A 17,510-nucleotide genomic window follows, 5' to 3' on the forward strand; every position below is an offset into this window, starting at 1 on the left:
TCACTTTCACAGAGAGGCTCTAAATGTCACTTTCACAGAGTGGCTCTCTTAAAGTAGCTACTTCTTTTCCTTCATAAACTTTTCATAATTAAGGATATATATGTTCAACTCTGGCTGGTGTGACTTGGTTGGGTGAGCATTATACCATGCACCAAAAGGCAGGTGGCTCGATTCCCAGTCAGGGCACATGCTCAGGTTGTGGGATCTCTCCCTAGTAGGGGGCATGCAGGAGGCAGCTGACCGATGTTTCTCTCTCACATTGATATTTCTCTCTCTCTCAAATCAATAATAATAATAATAATAATAATAATAAAATTAAAATAAATATGTTCAATTCTGTCTCTTTTATTAGAGAATAAGTTTCTTGAAGCCATAGATAATGTCTATTATATTAACCATTAAATATTTAGGGCTTAGCTCAATGTCTGGCACAGACTTGGTGCTCCTCATTTAAATGAACCATAATCTCCAGCACAGTGTTAGGAAGAAAATAGGTTTTAAAATATAGTTACTTATGGAAAATTCCCTGCTACCATTTACATGTAAAAATCAGGGCTTTGCAAATTTATTATCATAAAACTGAATCCAGAAATTATTCTCTATAACGTGAAACCAACAGAGGCAAGTCTTATTTAGTTCACATTTCAGAGTATTCCTAGTTTTTTTTCCTGTCCTCTTGAGGATTGGGACAGGTTCGGGATCAGGGCAGGATTAAACTAAGTGCTTTTCTATGGTTGGTACTTTAATATTCTTCTACTTCTTCACCTGGGGACACAGATACTCACAAGCAGGCTGTGACACAAAGCATGGAAATGCTGCTGATTTGTCTCCAGCTCATCCCAGTCCAGCTGCCAACAGCTTGTGGGTCTGAGGATGAATGGGAGTCCATATATTACTGACTCGCAGATCCCACTGGATTTTAGAGCTCTGGGAAGAGACAATGGAAGTGAAAGTCTCCTCAGTGATATCCAGAACCTCGACCCAGATCCACTCAAATTTAGCAAGTCTAAGGCCCTATTGTGAAATCCTTTAGGTTAGTGACTGTGAATTATTCATCCATGTATAGCCATTGCCTAGCAAGGTATCTGGCACATAGCACATTCTCAAAGCCTGTTAATCAATGAATGAAGCAGCCATCATGAAGGCTCAAGACTCTGACGGATATTTTTTTTCCTGAGTTCATTCCATTCCAAGTGACGTCCCTGGCTACAGCAACCCTAAAACACAATAGTATACTAACCATCTGCCTCCCAGTCCTGGCTCTTTTGTGGTGACATACTAACAGAAGATACATCTAAGAAGGTTCCTAGCAGCATCCATGGTCACAAACCAATGGATGAACTTATTCAGATACAATCAAACTTCGGTTCTCAACCCTCTCCCATCTTGAACAATTTGGTCCTTGACCAAGTTGTTCATAGACAAAATTGTCTTGGTTGTGAAAAACTTCAGATCTCGACCTGACAAACTTTTCATGCTGATACATCAGCATGACAAAAATGTCTCTTAGGCTCAGCTGGTGTGGCTTAGTGGTTGAGCATGGACCCATGTACCAAGAGGTTGCTGGTTCAATTCCTGGTCAGGGCACATGCCCAGGTTGTGGGTCCGATCCACAGTGGGGGCATGTGAGAGGTGGCCAATCGATGTTCTCTCTCATCGATGTTTCTATCTCCCCCCTTCCTCTCTCTCTAAAATCAATAAAGAAAAAAAAAGGTGTCTCTCAGGCCACAAACAAAGGAGAGAATATGAATAAGTTTACTGCTAAACCTTGCATTGGTAACATCTCAGGAAATTGTGCTATGAATAGTTTTTTTTGTGTGTGTGTGTGTTTTATCTTTTGTTGCTGGTGAAACGATAATGTTGCTAAGGGTTTGAAAGAAACAATGGCCATAGGCAAATAAAGAGGTAGAAAAACTGCCCCTGATTTGGATAAATGAAGAGTAGTTAGTCAGTGACAGCATTTCAGAGGCAGTGCTATGTGAAAGAGTGAAGATGCTGCACACTGACCTCCTGAAAGACACCCCTGGAACAAGTGCTGAAAGTGATGCATTTAATGCTAGTAGGGGTGATTTGATAAATTTAAGAAGTGTTTGTTTAAAGAGTAAACAATCCATTAGACATATATTATATATAAGAGCGGTTTAAACAGGGAACCATTTGGGGATCTGGAACAAATTAATTCAATTTACATTATTTCTAATGGGAAAAAATGATTCAGTTTTCAAACAAATTTCTTCTTGAACAGTTTTCTGGAACAAATTAAGTTTGAGAACTGAGGTTCCACTGTACCCGTGCATGGGCAATGTGATAGGAACTAGGAAGAGGTAAGAGAGGCCTTTGTCATCATTGATAGTTCTACTTTGGACTTGGTGCCCCTGGAAGCTGGAATTCTAGTACTTAGAGCAGCGATTTTCAACCAGTGTGCTGCAAGAATTTAAAAAACATGCAATAGCCGACTATTTAGTCAGGGGCACTGACCTCTTTTCCCTTAGATTGTCAAATAAAAAAATAGACAATAGCCAACACAACAATAGCTGTCTGTGAATGAGTCAAAATTATACTTTTTTTTTTTTTTTTATCCTCACCTGAGGACATTTTTGCATTTATCTTTAGATAGAGCAGGAGGGAGGGCGGGGGGAAGAGAGAGAGAAACATCGATGTGAGAGAGACACATCGACTGGTTGTCACTCGCACAACCCCAACTGGGGCCTGGGACAAACTGAAACCAAGGTATGTGCCCTTAGTGGGAACCGAACCTGGAACTCTCTGGTCCGTGGGCTGACGCTCTAACCACTGAGGCAAACTGGCCAGTGCTATATCTATTTTTTTGTGTGTCAGATTGGCAAAAAATATAATATACTTTATGGTGTGCCACAGAATTTTAGCAATTTGTTTATGTGTGCCATGAGATGAAAAAGGTTGAAGGTCTCTGACTTAGAGAAGTGGGAAGGCAGGGGAAGAGCCTGTGTACCACTTATTCCTTGAAGGCCAGATCTCTGTCCTGATGCTCAAACACAATAGGCATGCAATAAACATTTTCTGCTGATCTTGTTTTTCTCTGCATCCAGAGACTTTTTGAATTTCCAATCCTCATCCAGACCTCAGAGTGTCCTGCTGAGGCACATCTCCACCATATGCTCACTTGTCTCCATGTGCTGAGCAGCCTGACCGAGCTCTTTCATGCCCACACCTGTAGTTGCTGCTTTGGACCTGATTCCTGCCTGCCTGACACTTAGGGATGTCCTCTATCCCTGAACTTTCTAGCCATGGACCCTGTAAGAATTAGCATTTGCATGGATTGGGGAGGTTCCCGTGGACCATACTTGATCACCCGGAGCTTGTAATAAGAGCCCGATGGCTGGGAAGTCATCTGGTAGAGTGTGCTGAAGTCTCCTTTGGGGTCATCCATTTTCAGGGAGCCATCAGCTGTGCCAGGGAGCAGGGATGGGCTGAGAAGTCGCTCTTGGAGATCACATTTCAGGCACACTACAATAAAAAAAACAGCATGGGGGTGGGGGGTTGTTTGTCATAAGTTACCTCAGGCTATGTGATAACATCTGCCACCCATTCCAGCTCCACTAGGCAAGTAAGAATTGAGAGAAGGAAGGAGAGTGGAGAGGAAAATACAGTTGGTTTGGGAAGGCAGACAGTTGCCCTACATAATAGGTAATGTTTTCTGGGTCTGACATGATTTTCACTTGTTTTACATCTGTGCTGGCTGAGGAGTGCTCCACAGTGAGCGATCTGGCTTGTGATCCAGCCTGAAAAAAACACATGTCCTCTGGGGAGGAGGCAGCTAACGCTATACTACACAGAGGCCCTTTGGCAATCACACAAGGAAATCATGCTTCTGCTGTTTCCCCGAGGTTGAGCTTTGGCAAGACTACAGGTCAGATGAAAGCAAAGCAGGAAAGCAGAAGTCAGGCAGTCAGCTGACTGTTCCTCTGTGGGCTTTTCTAGGGACATTTGGCCTAGGGGTGGTGGCGGGGGTGTTGGTGGGGGATAAGTTTCCAAAATAGTTTACTTTTAAATTCCCCAAAGAAACCAAAGTATAGAACCTTCTGAGTCTTGGAGCATCACTGTGGCACCAGACCACAGTTCTGAGGGGACTTCAACTAGGTGTGAGTTATTCGTCAAAACATATACTCTTCTGTATTAAGCTTCTGCTCCAGCAGGTATATAATGTTCTCTTACACTAAGCTTGAATCCTTGATATTACAAAGTTTTCCAATACAATTTATACCAGCTTTGAATACTGTTAACAAATCTATGAATATACAAATGTTCCGTCCTTGTGAGAAAGCTGGTAGTTGGTGTTAGTGATTTTTGAAATGACTATACTAACTGCAACATGAGGTAATAACAAAAGTAGAAATAATGTAGAAAAAATTAGGATGCCAGGTCCAGCTGGCCCTCCTGGGCTCAGCAATCAGACCTAAACATTCATTTTGGGTGAGGCGCCTCTGGTGTGTCCCAGAGCCCAGGAAGTCAATAGGAGGGACTTTGCCTAGGACTCCAGCTTCCCCTCAATCCTGTGTGCTTGACTTTATTATTGGTTCCCTGTGTTCTAGCATCGGACAGCTATATTCATCTGGCTGAAGTTCTCAACTCCGATTCAATTAAAAACCACCCAGGGAACTTTTAAAAGATGTCTGGCCCTGGCTGGTTTGATTCAGCGGTTAGAGTGTTGGCCCGCGGACCAGAGAGTCCTGGGTTCGGTTCCTGCTAAGGGTACATACCTCAGTTGCAGTTTGTCCCCAGCCCCAGTTGGGGTCATGTGGGTGGCAACCAGTCGATGTGCCTCTCTCACATCGATGTTTCTCTCTCTCTCTAAAAAAAAAAAAGATGTCTGGACCCTACTTCACACCAATCAAATTAGAATCTCTGGGGATAAAGCCCAAATATATTTTTAAAAAGTTCTTCATGTAATTGTTATTGCAGCCAGGGCTGAGAACTATGGGAACAGTAGTCTGAGAAGGTGTTCCAAAGTTGGGAAAGCTGTTTTGGCAGGCCAGGGGTCTAAAACAGGATATGCTTTTCACTACCCAGAACCTAAGTGCCGAGGTGGCAGACCTCAAACCCAAGAAATGAGAAAAGACACTCAGCTGAAGCTGACTGTGCACTCATCCATCACAAGGAGACCTCTGAGGGAAGTGTCTATAGGTGGGGTGAAGGGCCCTAGGCAGCTACAGAAGCAGGTGGTGTGGGGTGGAGAAACTTAAAGGAGGAGAACCTTATAAGGAGAAGTCAAAGTGAACATCTGAGGGGCAGTCCTCAAAAGATTCTGTAGTAGGAGAACTCAGGGTTTTTGTTTTGTTTCACTTTGTTTATAATGAGCCATGTATGTGGCAATGCATCACTTTTTGAAACAATGATAACTACAAGTGTGGTCTTCACTGTGGTTGCATAAACTCTTAGGAGGGTTATTTCCACTGCAGAGGAGGTCCACTTTCCCCAGATCTCCTTCCAATTATGTCTGAGCATCTGGATTCCATTGAAGTCCTCCCCAGCAGAAGAGCTGATGAGTCTGGATCTAAGTTCTGCCGTGCACTGTAAAGATCTGTGGATTGCTGAGAAATGGTTGCAGATGAAGATAAACATTTGGGCTCTGATCATGGTGCTGAAAGCCAAGAAAAGAGAGAGGGCAAAGCAGAGAAATTCTCAACAGTACCACGGGCAAATTCTGTGCAACAGTGGAAAAAGGCTGGTTGCAAGAGTTCTTGGCCTTTGAAGCCCCCTGCTCTCCTAAAAAGGAAAGCGAATCTCTAGCCTCTGTTTAGAATTACCCACATGAGGTAGGCTGCGTAGTAGGCATGGACCCCATCTCTGGAGGCAGACCTGAGTTTTATGAATGTCCTCTGGGCTAAGAGTGGTGAAATGTAAAAAATATAGACTTCTAATCCTAAGGGTAAGAATGGGCTCTGGAATTGTCTGTCTTCAAATTGTGGCTCTGCTGTTCATTTTCTGTGCAGCCCTGAGGAGATGTTTAATTTCTCTAAGTCTCATCTCTTAAAACAGGGATAATATTGTATTTAATTGACTCTAAGATAACTTTTTTCTTCACATACTAGTATCTCTATATGTGTCTTACAATCGCCACTGGCCAGGCACACACCCTTAACCCTTACATACTACTCTCACCTAAAAAGCTCTCTCAGTAAGGATAATATTTCTAAGTGATAGGAAAGCATTGTGTCATGTTTAATTGGCAGTGTTTTTCTTTCTCAGTGGTATAGAAAATAATAGTGTATCTTACAATTGATAGCATCTCAGATTCAATGATGTATAGTAACATTACTTGCCTCATGATGTTGTGTGAAGATGAAACGGGCTAATGCAAGGAAAGGCGTTAACACAATGTTTTGGGGAAAAGAAATAAGAAGTGAATTCCAGAGGATGGAATACGAAGTAATTGGTACTATCAGCCCTGGACAAACGTGGTAGAGAGGAGGTCCTGGAAAGATTTTAATACTCAAAGGAAAGCAGATAAAAATCAGAGTAAGTTGTCAAAGGCATCCCAGCCCCTGTGTTGAAATAGGGATGATGGGAGTGGGGGAGGAATAAAGACTCAATGGTTATCCCTAGAAAGAAAGGACCAAGGTATATCTTTCCCTTTGGGGCCAAGAGTCTGTACTCATTTTTCTCACTGAACTCCAACTCCCAAAGACACACTTTTCCCTTTGGAGCTGGGCCCTAAGGAGTCAGCTTTTCAAAACTGAGTGTGGCCCATTTGTAGGCCCTTGTCACCCTACGTCCTGAGCCAATCTTTAAAGGGGAGGGAGACTAGAAATAGCCTTACCCCTATCATCTAGTGGGACCTGGAATGAAGTATCACTACCACACAGAACAACATTCAGAGCCATGTTGGCATGTCCAAAACACTGATTGATCTCTTGGTTTTCATAATTGCCAGAATATGCTTTGTGAACATGGTTTTGGGCCTCTAGAAGAGGTCTTCTCTGAGGCCTGCCTTGGTAGTTGCTTTAGTTCCCCCAATTTGATGTCTTCCTATCCAGAAGACCTCTATTTAACCTTGGTTTAGTCTTGGTTCTTTTCATCTACTCACAGGCACTGTTGATATTGTTGAGGTGCCAGCATGCCTCAAATTGTAATGTCATTAATATCTACTGCATTAAAAAAGAAAAACTTGAGAAAAAGATATGATTCACTGTATTCTTATGCAGTGTAACTGCTGCTCTGTTATTCAGATGTCTAAGTCTTTGCCTCTAAACTAGCTGTCTCTTGCTGTCTGTGCTTAATTTTGTTCATTTTTCTAACTGGTCACTTTTTAGAAATCTTTTCTGATTCTTCATGCTTACACTGGACAACTTGATCCAATCTTCCTCTAATTTGTAAACCTCAAGTACTCTGTATTCTGATGACTCACCAATCTAGAGTCCTAATCCTAGACTAGGATAATCATAGCCTATATAATATGTATCTTAGGAGTGTATACTTGGATCATTTCTGACTCTGGAAGTATTGCTGAAAGACTGTGAAGAAAGAAGAAGATGAACATGTTCTTGGTCTGTTCCACTGTTGTGTAGCCAGGCTTTGAAGAAAATCTCCATGCTGACGACATCATTGTCTATAGTCTGAAGGTCAATGTCAGTTCCCAGGAAAGAACTCTCTGCAGAAAAAAGGGAAAGAGTAGTTAAAACATTTAACTCTTTAATTGTAAAATTAGAAAAAGATAAAATTTTAAATGCACCATTTTTGAGTCATCAATTCTACCTCTAGCCTGTAGACATTCTTGGATAGTACACAAAGAGAAATATGCAAAGATGTGTAGTACAGCATTATTGTAATAACAAATAATCAAACCCCCAAACAGGAAGCAATTCAAATGCCCACCAATGTGGGAATGTTTAAATAAATTATGGCACAGCCAAACTATGAAGTATTATGCAGCTGTTAACACACAAAGTAAAGATAAATGTACTGACATGGATAGCTACAAGGTAGTAAGTGAATAAAGGAAGTTGTAGAACAGATGTATAGTATGAGCCCATTTAAATAAAGACAAAACTATTGGCCTCAGTACAGACATGTGTATGTAAATGTATTTTACAAAGTTTGGAAGGCTACCATTAAACTGTTAATAGTGGACAGGAGTGGAGATGGGGAAGTTATGAGATATGTCCTCTTTTTACTATTCATATTTCTATACTGTTTGAATTTTATAGTAAGCATGTATTTCTTATATTTAAAAATCAGTCTGGAATAAAAAAACAACAGTAAAATAATACAGCAATGCAAGTTAAATATTTAGTTAACAAGGGGGACTTCAGCTTTATGTTGTTGCTTCACAGTGAAAACGTATTCAATTATTACTTCTGTCATAAAAAAAAAATTGAAAGGAATAAAAGAAAAAAAAAAAGATGAACTCCCAGGTCCTACCTTATGACACAGATTATGCAAGTTTGTCATTGGTGTGCTGTATCTCACAAGTGTGATTAGCAGCCAAGAAGAAAGGGATGGTATGGTGGAGTGTGATTTGATCACAGATATGAATGAATGGAACTGGATGGGTGCATGAGGAGGCTTTGCTGGTCTACTTCCTGCTTCAGGTAACACTAGCTTAGGAATTGGGGTCTGGGTCTGCAGGTAAAGGTTGTCAGTAAAGCTAAATATAAGGTGGTGGAAGAAATGAGGCAAGAGCTGGAATGAACCCGAAGAGGAACACACCTTTTTTTTTTTCCCCCGACCATGAGGGGCTCTCTGAAATACTTTACAAAGGGCCTAAGAAAAGCCAGTTGCTCCAATGAATTAACTTCTGTGTATGACTCATGGACTCCAGGGAGAAGGCTGGTTTATTTCTAGAACGGACATTCCTGAGGACAAGTATGCAGAGGTGGCAGACTCTCCACTGGGAACAAAGGGCTTCAGTCCAACGTGTTGGTACCCACACAGGGGAGGTGTGCTGAGACTTAGATGACTTCAAGTCATATTTAACAACTTATTCTGTGGCTGAAAAGGGGCATCACATGCATTTCTCTTGTGAAATGTGGCAAAGAAATTCTGCCATCTTCTGTGAATAGTTAGAAGGATTCATTAGCTAATTAGTTATTTCATTAATTTCTCTAAGCAGTAATATTTATTATGTAGTACATAGAAGATGAAATACCACACAGTGTACAAAGATACATGATACTCCATGCTCTTTTGGTGTTTATAAAGCAATATTATATATATATATATACATATATATGTATATATATAATATTTATATATAAATATTTAAAAAAGATATTTATATATAAGATATATATATATTTTAAAGGATATTTATTGCAGTTATAAAGAAACGTTATTTTTTTTCTTTCTTCTTTTTTTTACAATCCTCACCTGATGATATGCTATTGACTTTATAGAGAGAGGAAGAAAGAGAGAGAGAGAGAGAGAGAGAGAGAGAGAGAGAGAGAGAGAGATAGATACAGATATGAGAGAGAAACATTGACTTGTTACCTCTCATATGTGCCCCGACTGGGGATCAAACCTATAACCTAGGTATGTGCCCTGACCAGGAATCAAATGTGCAACCTTTTGGTGTAGGGAAATATGTTCCAACCAACCGAGCCACCTGGCCAGGGATCTTTCCCTTTTTTTTTTAAATCCTCACCCGAGGACATTTTTGCATTTACCTTCAGATAGAGCAGGAGGGAGAGAGAAAGGAAGAGAGAGAGAGAAACATGAATTGGTTGCCACCCACACGACCCCAACTGGGGCTGGGGACAAACTGCAACTGAGGTGCGTGCCCTTAGCAGGAACCGAACCCGGGTCTCTCTGGTCTGAGGGCCGATGCTCTAATCGCTGAGCCAAATTGGTCAGGGCTCTTTTTAAAAAAAATTAAAAACAATTGATTTGAATGAGAGAGGATGGGAGAGAGGAAGGGAGAGAGAGAGAAACATAGATTTGTTGTTTCACTTATTTATTATTTATACATCATTGGTTGATTCTTATATATGTACTGACCGAGGATTGGACCTGAAACCTTGGCGTATGAGATGACACTCTAACCAATTAGCTAACAAGCCAGGGTAAGAACATTATTCTTGACCATTTCTCCTTAAATTCTCAACTGCCCCATTATGTTTCAGGGAACTACAGTGATAAACATGAAGTCATTGTCAAAGAAACATCCCTAGTAAGAGAAGAGAAAGATTCTTTTAAATAATGTGGATCTTATTTTGTCACAGGCAAAACAAGAAATAATTAGATTCTCTGAGCCTGGACTGCACCTTGAATGACATATGGAAATGACTGAACAGCTTCTCTTCAGGGAGGCAAAGTAATTATTAAAGCACAAGGAGGCAGATACAGAACTACAGACATGGAATTGAGCAAAGGATCACAGAAAGCAGAAAGGATAATATTGCTTAGAGTTCAAACAACAAAAATCTACACCTGTAACCTATATGATCCTATTAACCAATGTCACCCTGATAAATTTAATAAACAAAAAAGAAAAGAAAAGAAAAGAAAAAGGACCTGGCTGGTTTGGCTCAGCGGTTAGAGTGTTGGCCTGCGGTCTGGGGAGACCCAGGTTCGGTTCCCGCTAAGGGCACGTACTTCGGTTGCAGTTTGTCCCTGGCCCTGGTTGGGTGGTGCGGGTGGCAGCCACTTGATGTGTCCCTTTCATGTCGATGTTTCTCTCTCTCTCTCTCCCTCCCACTCTATCTGAACAAAATGTTGAAAAATGTCCTCGGGTGAGGATAAAAAAAAAAGAAAAAGGAAAAGGTCTGGCTGGTGTGGCTCAGTGGTTGAGAGTTGACTCATGCACCAAAAGGTCGCTGGTTCGATTCCCGGTCAGGACACATGCCCAGGTTGTGGGCCCAATCCCCAGTGGGGGGCATGCAGGAGGCAGACAATCGATGGTCTCTCTCATTGATGTTTCTATCTCTCTCTCTTCCTGTTCCTCTCTCTCTGAAGTTAATAAAAGAAAAAATAAATAAATAAAATAAAATAAAAAGGATTTTGGAGAAGAGAAAAAGTGTTTCATTCCCCCCACCCCCAGGGAAAGGGTAGAAGAGTAAAAACTCTTTCCTTGGGCCTTATAAGGAGACAATGCAAAGTCATCTGCCAGCAAGAATCTGAACATAAAAATAGGGGTTTTCCTTAGATAGTTAAACCATAAAATCAATATAGAGTGGTTAGGTCCATTAAAAACAGTGACCTTAAGAAAGGAGAATGGTTTACTGACCAGAGCAAGATTGGGCTGACGCCTATGGCTGTTACTGTCTTATCCAAAGAATGAATGTGTTCCTTAGAAGGGGGGAGGGTTGGTCAAAAATGAAGCACATAGAAGGGGGGCAACAGGGGCTCACACTGGTAGCACCCATCCCAGACTGGCTCAGCGGAGAGGGCTTACTGGCTCAGTGATGTGCCTCAATGGCAGGCTGTGTTTGTCAGGTCTCTGCTCCTCTTGGTAATGATGGTGGTTATGATTCTCCCTCTTATAGTTTGGTCTTGAGTTTGATAAGGTGAGTCTATCTCTATGACGGTGCTGACAAAAGAACTTTCTGATCTTGCAAAACTGAAGAACTAAGCCTGAAAGATGGCACCTCTATGCAGGACAATGCCATTCTTCCCTGCAGACACCCCATCAATGTTCCCGAAGTTCTTTCCAACTTCTCAACATACAGGTTCTTGGGAGAACCACAGAGAAGAGCCTCTTTCTTTAAAAAAGTTCTCACTTAATTTCCACTGAGACACTGTGCGTCAGGTTTGAGCCTGCAGTTTTGCAGGCTCAGAGGGAGTCAGCAACTTCTCAGGGACAGTCACATGGTCCAAGCTACTGACTAATGTATAAAACAGAACACACTAGAGGAAGAACTCCTTTTCTGTGTTCTGTCAGTGGTTCAGGCATTCCTTTCTTTGTGCCTGGATCCTAGCTTGAACCGCTTAGCTGTTGTATCAGACCCCAGTCCTTCTCCTCCAGTACTTATGTACCATTCTCCTCCAGTATTTATGTACCATTACTAGTTAAATTTTCTAAAGCACAGTTTCATCAGATCCCACCTTTGCTAAAGAGTACATCCTGCCTTTCTGCTCTCACCTTCTTTATTCCCCTCACTCATCCTATACAACAAGTAATACTCATTACTCCTCAAATACCTCACCCTTCCCTTTTTCTGTGATGGCTCAGAGGGTTCCTTCCATCTCCACCTGTTGAGATCCTATATTCCCATAACCCACAGGTAGTTTGCACGGAGCTGACGTTTAGCAAATGCCTGTTGAATTAAACAATAAATTAAACAATTGTCCTCTCTTCCTCTGCTCTCATGACTTTTTCTTGTGACTCTTCTGCTTCAACTAAATTAGTCTCCTTACCACACGACTTCCTTTCTTAGTTCTTTTATTACTTGTCAATCTACGGCCTGTACCACCCCCAGAATTCAACTCAGAGCCAACTTTAAGCAGGAAGCTATACTTAATTGTATTCTCCCTTATTTGGTCTTAATCAGCATCCTTGGGTTTCCATGGGCTTCATTCGGTCAGTACAAATTATACTTGTTAATTGGTTTCTTCTGAAAGATTTTTTTCTCTTTCTGTGAGTTTTTGAAACATGGTGAAATGTAGTGGAAAGGCCAGAATTAGAATGGTGATTTGAAAGTTGTTAGCTATGTGACTTTGGGCAAAGTGGGGATAGTACAACTATTTCAGTCATAATGAGGCATAAGAAGTGAGATGATTATCTATAAAAGACATGCAGTAGGTTCAACAAATGGCATTTTCTTCCTTTATTCTCATCAACAAAATAGTTTGCTTTTATAGGACAAGAATGTGCTTTCATTTAAAAAAAATTTCCACCTGTCACTTCCCTTGGTGATCGCTTCCTCCCCACCACCAACATACATAAGAACACCAACACATAGTGCTCTGCTCCTCAAAAGTACAACAAAATGTGGTAAACCTGGGGAATGGGGAGGAAACACTTCTCAGATGTTGGATAGCAGCTCCCACATTGAATGGAAAGCAGGGCACTGGGCACTGAATAAACCAGGTTTTACTGAGGGTGTGAAATAAAAAGGTTCCCAGAGAGAGGGTGTGCAGCTCTGAGCATCTGAGTGATTAAGACAAGTGAGGAAGGCCTGGTTCACTGTCGCCTACTCAGCAGCCAGCATTCACATTCAGTTTTTGGACTTACCCTGCCCCACTGTGGCCACAAGCAGTGACATCCTTTACTGAGTACCCCACTCCCCACTTCAGCTTCTTTTAAAATTAAAATTAAATTACATTTATTTTTTATTGTGACAGTATTACAGATGTCTGCTTCTTTTTTTAATTTATTTTTATTTTTTATTTAATTAATTAATTAATTTTTGTTACAGATGTTTCTCCTTTTCCCACCACTGATACCCCCTTCCCCTCCCTCCCCGCCCTGTCCCCAGCTTTGTTATCCATGGTCATTGTTCATGCATACATGCATATAAGTTCTGTGGTTTATCTCTCACCCACCACCCCCTCTTCTGAGGATTGGCAGTCAGTACCCTGCTTCCATGTTTCTGGCTCTACCATATTTCTCAGACTGTTATGTTCATTATATTCCACAAATAAGTGAGATCATATGATACTTGTCTTTTTCTCCTTGGCTTGTTTCACTTAGGATAATACTTTCCAGGTCCCTCCATGTCATCTCAAATGATAAGAGATCTTTCTTTCTTACAGCTGCATAGTACTCCATTGTGTATATGAACCACTGCTTTTTTATCCAGTTGTCTACTGATGGACACTTGGGCTGTTTCCAGATCTTACCTATTGTAAATAGTGCTGCTATGAACATAGGGGCACATATATTCTTTCTGATTGGTGTTTCAGGCGTCTTAGGGTATATTCCTAGAAGCGGGATCACTGGGTCAAATGGAAGTTCAATTTTTAATTTTTTGAGGTAACACCATAGTGTTTTCCATAGTGGCTGCACCAGTCTGCATTCCCACCAGCAGTGTACTAGAGTCCCCTTTTCTCCACACCCTCGCCAACACTTGTTGTTTGATGATTTGTTGATGGCGGCCATTCTGACAAGTGTGAGGTGATACCTCATTGTGGTTTTAATTTGCTTCTCTCTGATGATTAGTGATGTTGAGCATTTCTTCATATGTCTCTTGGCCATTTGTACGTCCTGTTTGGAGAGATGTCTATTCAGCTCCTCTGCTCATTTTTTAATTGGGTTCTTTGTCTTCCTTTTGTTGAGTTGTATGAGTACTCTATATATTTTGGAAATTAACCCCTTATCTGATGTAACATTGGCAATGCTCTTCCATATAGTGGGTTGCCTTTCCATTTTGATGGTTGTTTCTTTTGCTGTGCAGAAGCTTTTTAGTTTGATGTAGTCCCATGTGCTCATTTTCTCCTTTGTTTCTGTTGCCTTAGGTGATGTATCAATGAAAATTCTGCTGTGTATGATGTCTGAAATTTTGTTGCCTACATTTTCTTCTAAGATTTTTATGGATTCACAGGTCACATTTAAGTCTTTTATCAATTTTGAGTTTATTCTTGTGTATGGTGTAAGTTGATGGTCTAGTTTTATTTTTTTGAATGTAGCTGTCCAATTTTCCTAACACCATTTATTAGAGAGGCTGTCTTTACTCCACTGTATGCTCTTGCCACCTTTGTCAAATATTAATTGAGCATAATGTCGTGGGTTCATTTCTGGGTTCTCTGTTCTGTTCCACTGGTCTGTATGCCTGTTCTTGTGTCAGTACCAGGCTGTTTTGATTACACTAGCTTTGTAGTATAACCTGATATCTGGTATTGTGATCCCACCTACTTTGTCCTTCTTTTTCAAAATTGCTGTGGCTATTCGGGGACTTCTTGGTTCCACATGAACTTTTGAAGAATTTGTTCTAGTTCTGTGAAATATGTCATTGGTATTTTGATGGGGATTGCATTGAATCTATAGATTGCTTTGGATAGTATGGACATTTTAATGATGTTAATTCTTCCAATCCATGAACAAGGTATGTGCTTCCACTTTTTGATATCTTCCTCTATTTCTTTTTTTCAATGTCCTGTAGTTTTCTGCAAATAGGTTCTTTACTTCTTTGGTTAAGTTTATTCCTAGGTATCTTAATTTTTTTGCCACGATGGTGAATGGGATTGTTTTTTCAGTTTCTCTTTCTGTGAGTTCATCATTGGTGTATAAGAATGTTGTCTATTTCTTGACATTAATTTTGTATCCTGTTACTTTGCCAAATTTATTTATTAAGTCCAGTAGATTTTTGATGGAGTCTTTTGGGTTTTGTATGTATAACATCATGTCATCTGCAAATAATGACAGTTTCACTTCCTCCTTTCTAATTTGGATTCCTTTTATTTTTTCTTCCTGAATGATTGCTGTGGCTAAGACTTCCAGTACTATGTTAAATAAGAGTGGCGAAAGTGGATCCAGCAATACATCAAAAAAAATTATTCACCATGACGAAGTGGGATTCATCCCAGGGATGCAAGGCTGGTATAATATTTGCAAATCAATAAATGTTATATACCAAATAAACAAAATGAAGAACATAAATCACATGATCATATCAATAGACGCTGAAAAAGCATTCGACAAAATCCAGTATCCATTTCTGATAAAAACAGTCAGCAATGTGGGAATAGAGGGATCATATCTTGACATAATAAAGGCCATATATGAAAGACCTACAGCCAACATCATGCTCAATGGGCGAAACTAAAAGCATTTTCCTTAAGAACAGAAACAAGACAAGGATGCCCACTTTCACCACTCTTATTTAACATAGTACTAGAGGTCTTAGCCATAGCAATCAGACAGGAAGAAAAAATAAAAGGAATCCAAATTAGAAAGGAGGAAGTGAAACTCATTATCCGCAGATGACATGATATTATACATACAAAACCCTAAAGCCTCCATCAAAAATCTACTAGACTTAATAAATAAATTTGGCAAAGTAGCAGGATACAAAATTAATTTCAAGAAATAGACAACATTCTTATACACCAATGATGAACTCACAGAAAGAGAAACTGAAAAAACAATCCCATTCACCATCGTGGCAAAAAAATTAAGATACCTAGGAATAAACTTAACCAAAGAAGTAAAGAACCTATTTGCAGAAAACTACAGGACATTGAAAAAAAGAAATAGAGGAAGATATCAAAAAGTGGAAGCACATACGTACCTTGTTCATGGATTGGAAGAATTAACTTAATTAAAATGTCTATATTACCCAATGCAATCTATAGATTCAATGCAATCCCCATCAAAATACTAATGACATATTTTACAGAACTAGAAGAAATACTTCAAAAGTTCACATGGAACCCAAAAAGACCTCAAATAGCCACAGCAATCTTGAGAAAGAAGGACATAGCAGGTGGGACACATTACCAGATATCAGGTTATACTACAAAGCTAGTGTAATCAAAACAGCCTGGTACTGACACAAGAACAGGCATACAGACCAGTGGAACAGAACAGAGAACCCAGAAATGAACCCACGACATTATGCTCAATTAATATTTGACAAAGGAGGTAAGAGCATACAATGGAGTAAAGACAGCCTCTTTAATAAATGGTGTTGGGAGAATTGGACAGCTACATGCAAAAAAATAAAACTAGACCATCAACTTACACCATACACAAAAATAAACTCAAAATGGATAAAAGACTTAAATGTGACCCATAAATCCATAAAAATCTTAGAAGAAAATGTAGGCGACAAAATTTTGGACATCATACTCAGCAGAATTTTCATTGATACATCACCTAAGGCAACAGAAACAAAGGAGAAAATGAACACATGGGACTACATCAAACTAAAAAGCTTCTGCACAGCAACAGAAACAACCATCAAAATGGAAAGGTAACCCACTGTATGGAAGAGCATCATTGCCAATGTTACATCAGATAAGGGGTTAATTTCCAAAATATATAGAGTACTCATACAACTCAACAAAAGGAAGACAAAGAACCCAATTAAAAAATGGGCAGAGGAGCTGAATAGACATCTCTCCAAACAGGACGTACAAATGGCCAAGAGACATATGAAGAAATGCTCAACATCACTAATCATCAGAGAGAAGCAAATTAAAACCACAATGAGGTATCACCTCACACTTGTCAGAATGGCCGCCATCAACAAATCATCAAACAACAAGTGTTGGCGAGGGTGTGGAGAAAAGGGGACTCTAGTACACTGCTGGTGGGAATGCAGACTGGTGCAGCCACTATGGAAAACACTATGGTGTTACCTCAAAAAATTAAAAATTGAACTTCCATTTGACCCAGTGATCCCGCTTCTAGGAATATACCCTAAGACGCCTGAAACACCAATCAGAAAGAATATATGTGCCCCTATGTTCATAGCAGCACTATTTACAATAGGTAAGATCTGGAAACAGCCCAAGTGTCCATCAGTAGACAACTGGATAAGAAAGCAGTGGTACATATACACAATGAAGTACTATGCAGCTGTAAGAAAGAAAGATCTCTTAACATTTGAGATGACATGGAGGTACCTGGAAAGTATTATCGTAAACGAAAC

General features: G+C 40.2%; 1 protein-coding gene across 1 annotated transcript in view; it reads right to left on the bottom strand.

The window, feature by feature from the left end:
* Positions 1-17,510, bottom strand: part of LOC118630952 (meiosis 1 associated protein) — an 86,278-nt gene that overhangs the window by 19,435 nt on the left and 49,333 nt on the right. The window contains exons 5-7 of the mRNA XM_036263222.1: positions 7,457-7,630; positions 3,324-3,486; positions 786-927 (exon numbers count right to left, since the gene is read on the bottom strand). Of these exons, the coding sequence (XP_036119115.1) occupies positions 786-927; positions 3,324-3,486; positions 7,457-7,630 (479 nt within the window). The remainder of the gene's footprint in view (positions 1-785; positions 928-3,323; positions 3,487-7,456; positions 7,631-17,510) is intronic.

The sequence above is a fragment of the Molossus molossus genome, unplaced genomic scaffold (assembly GCF_014108415.1).
Source record: "Molossus molossus isolate mMolMol1 unplaced genomic scaffold, mMolMol1.p scaffold_m16_p_15, whole genome shotgun sequence".
NCBI lineage: Eukaryota > Metazoa > Chordata > Mammalia > Chiroptera > Molossidae > Molossus > Molossus molossus.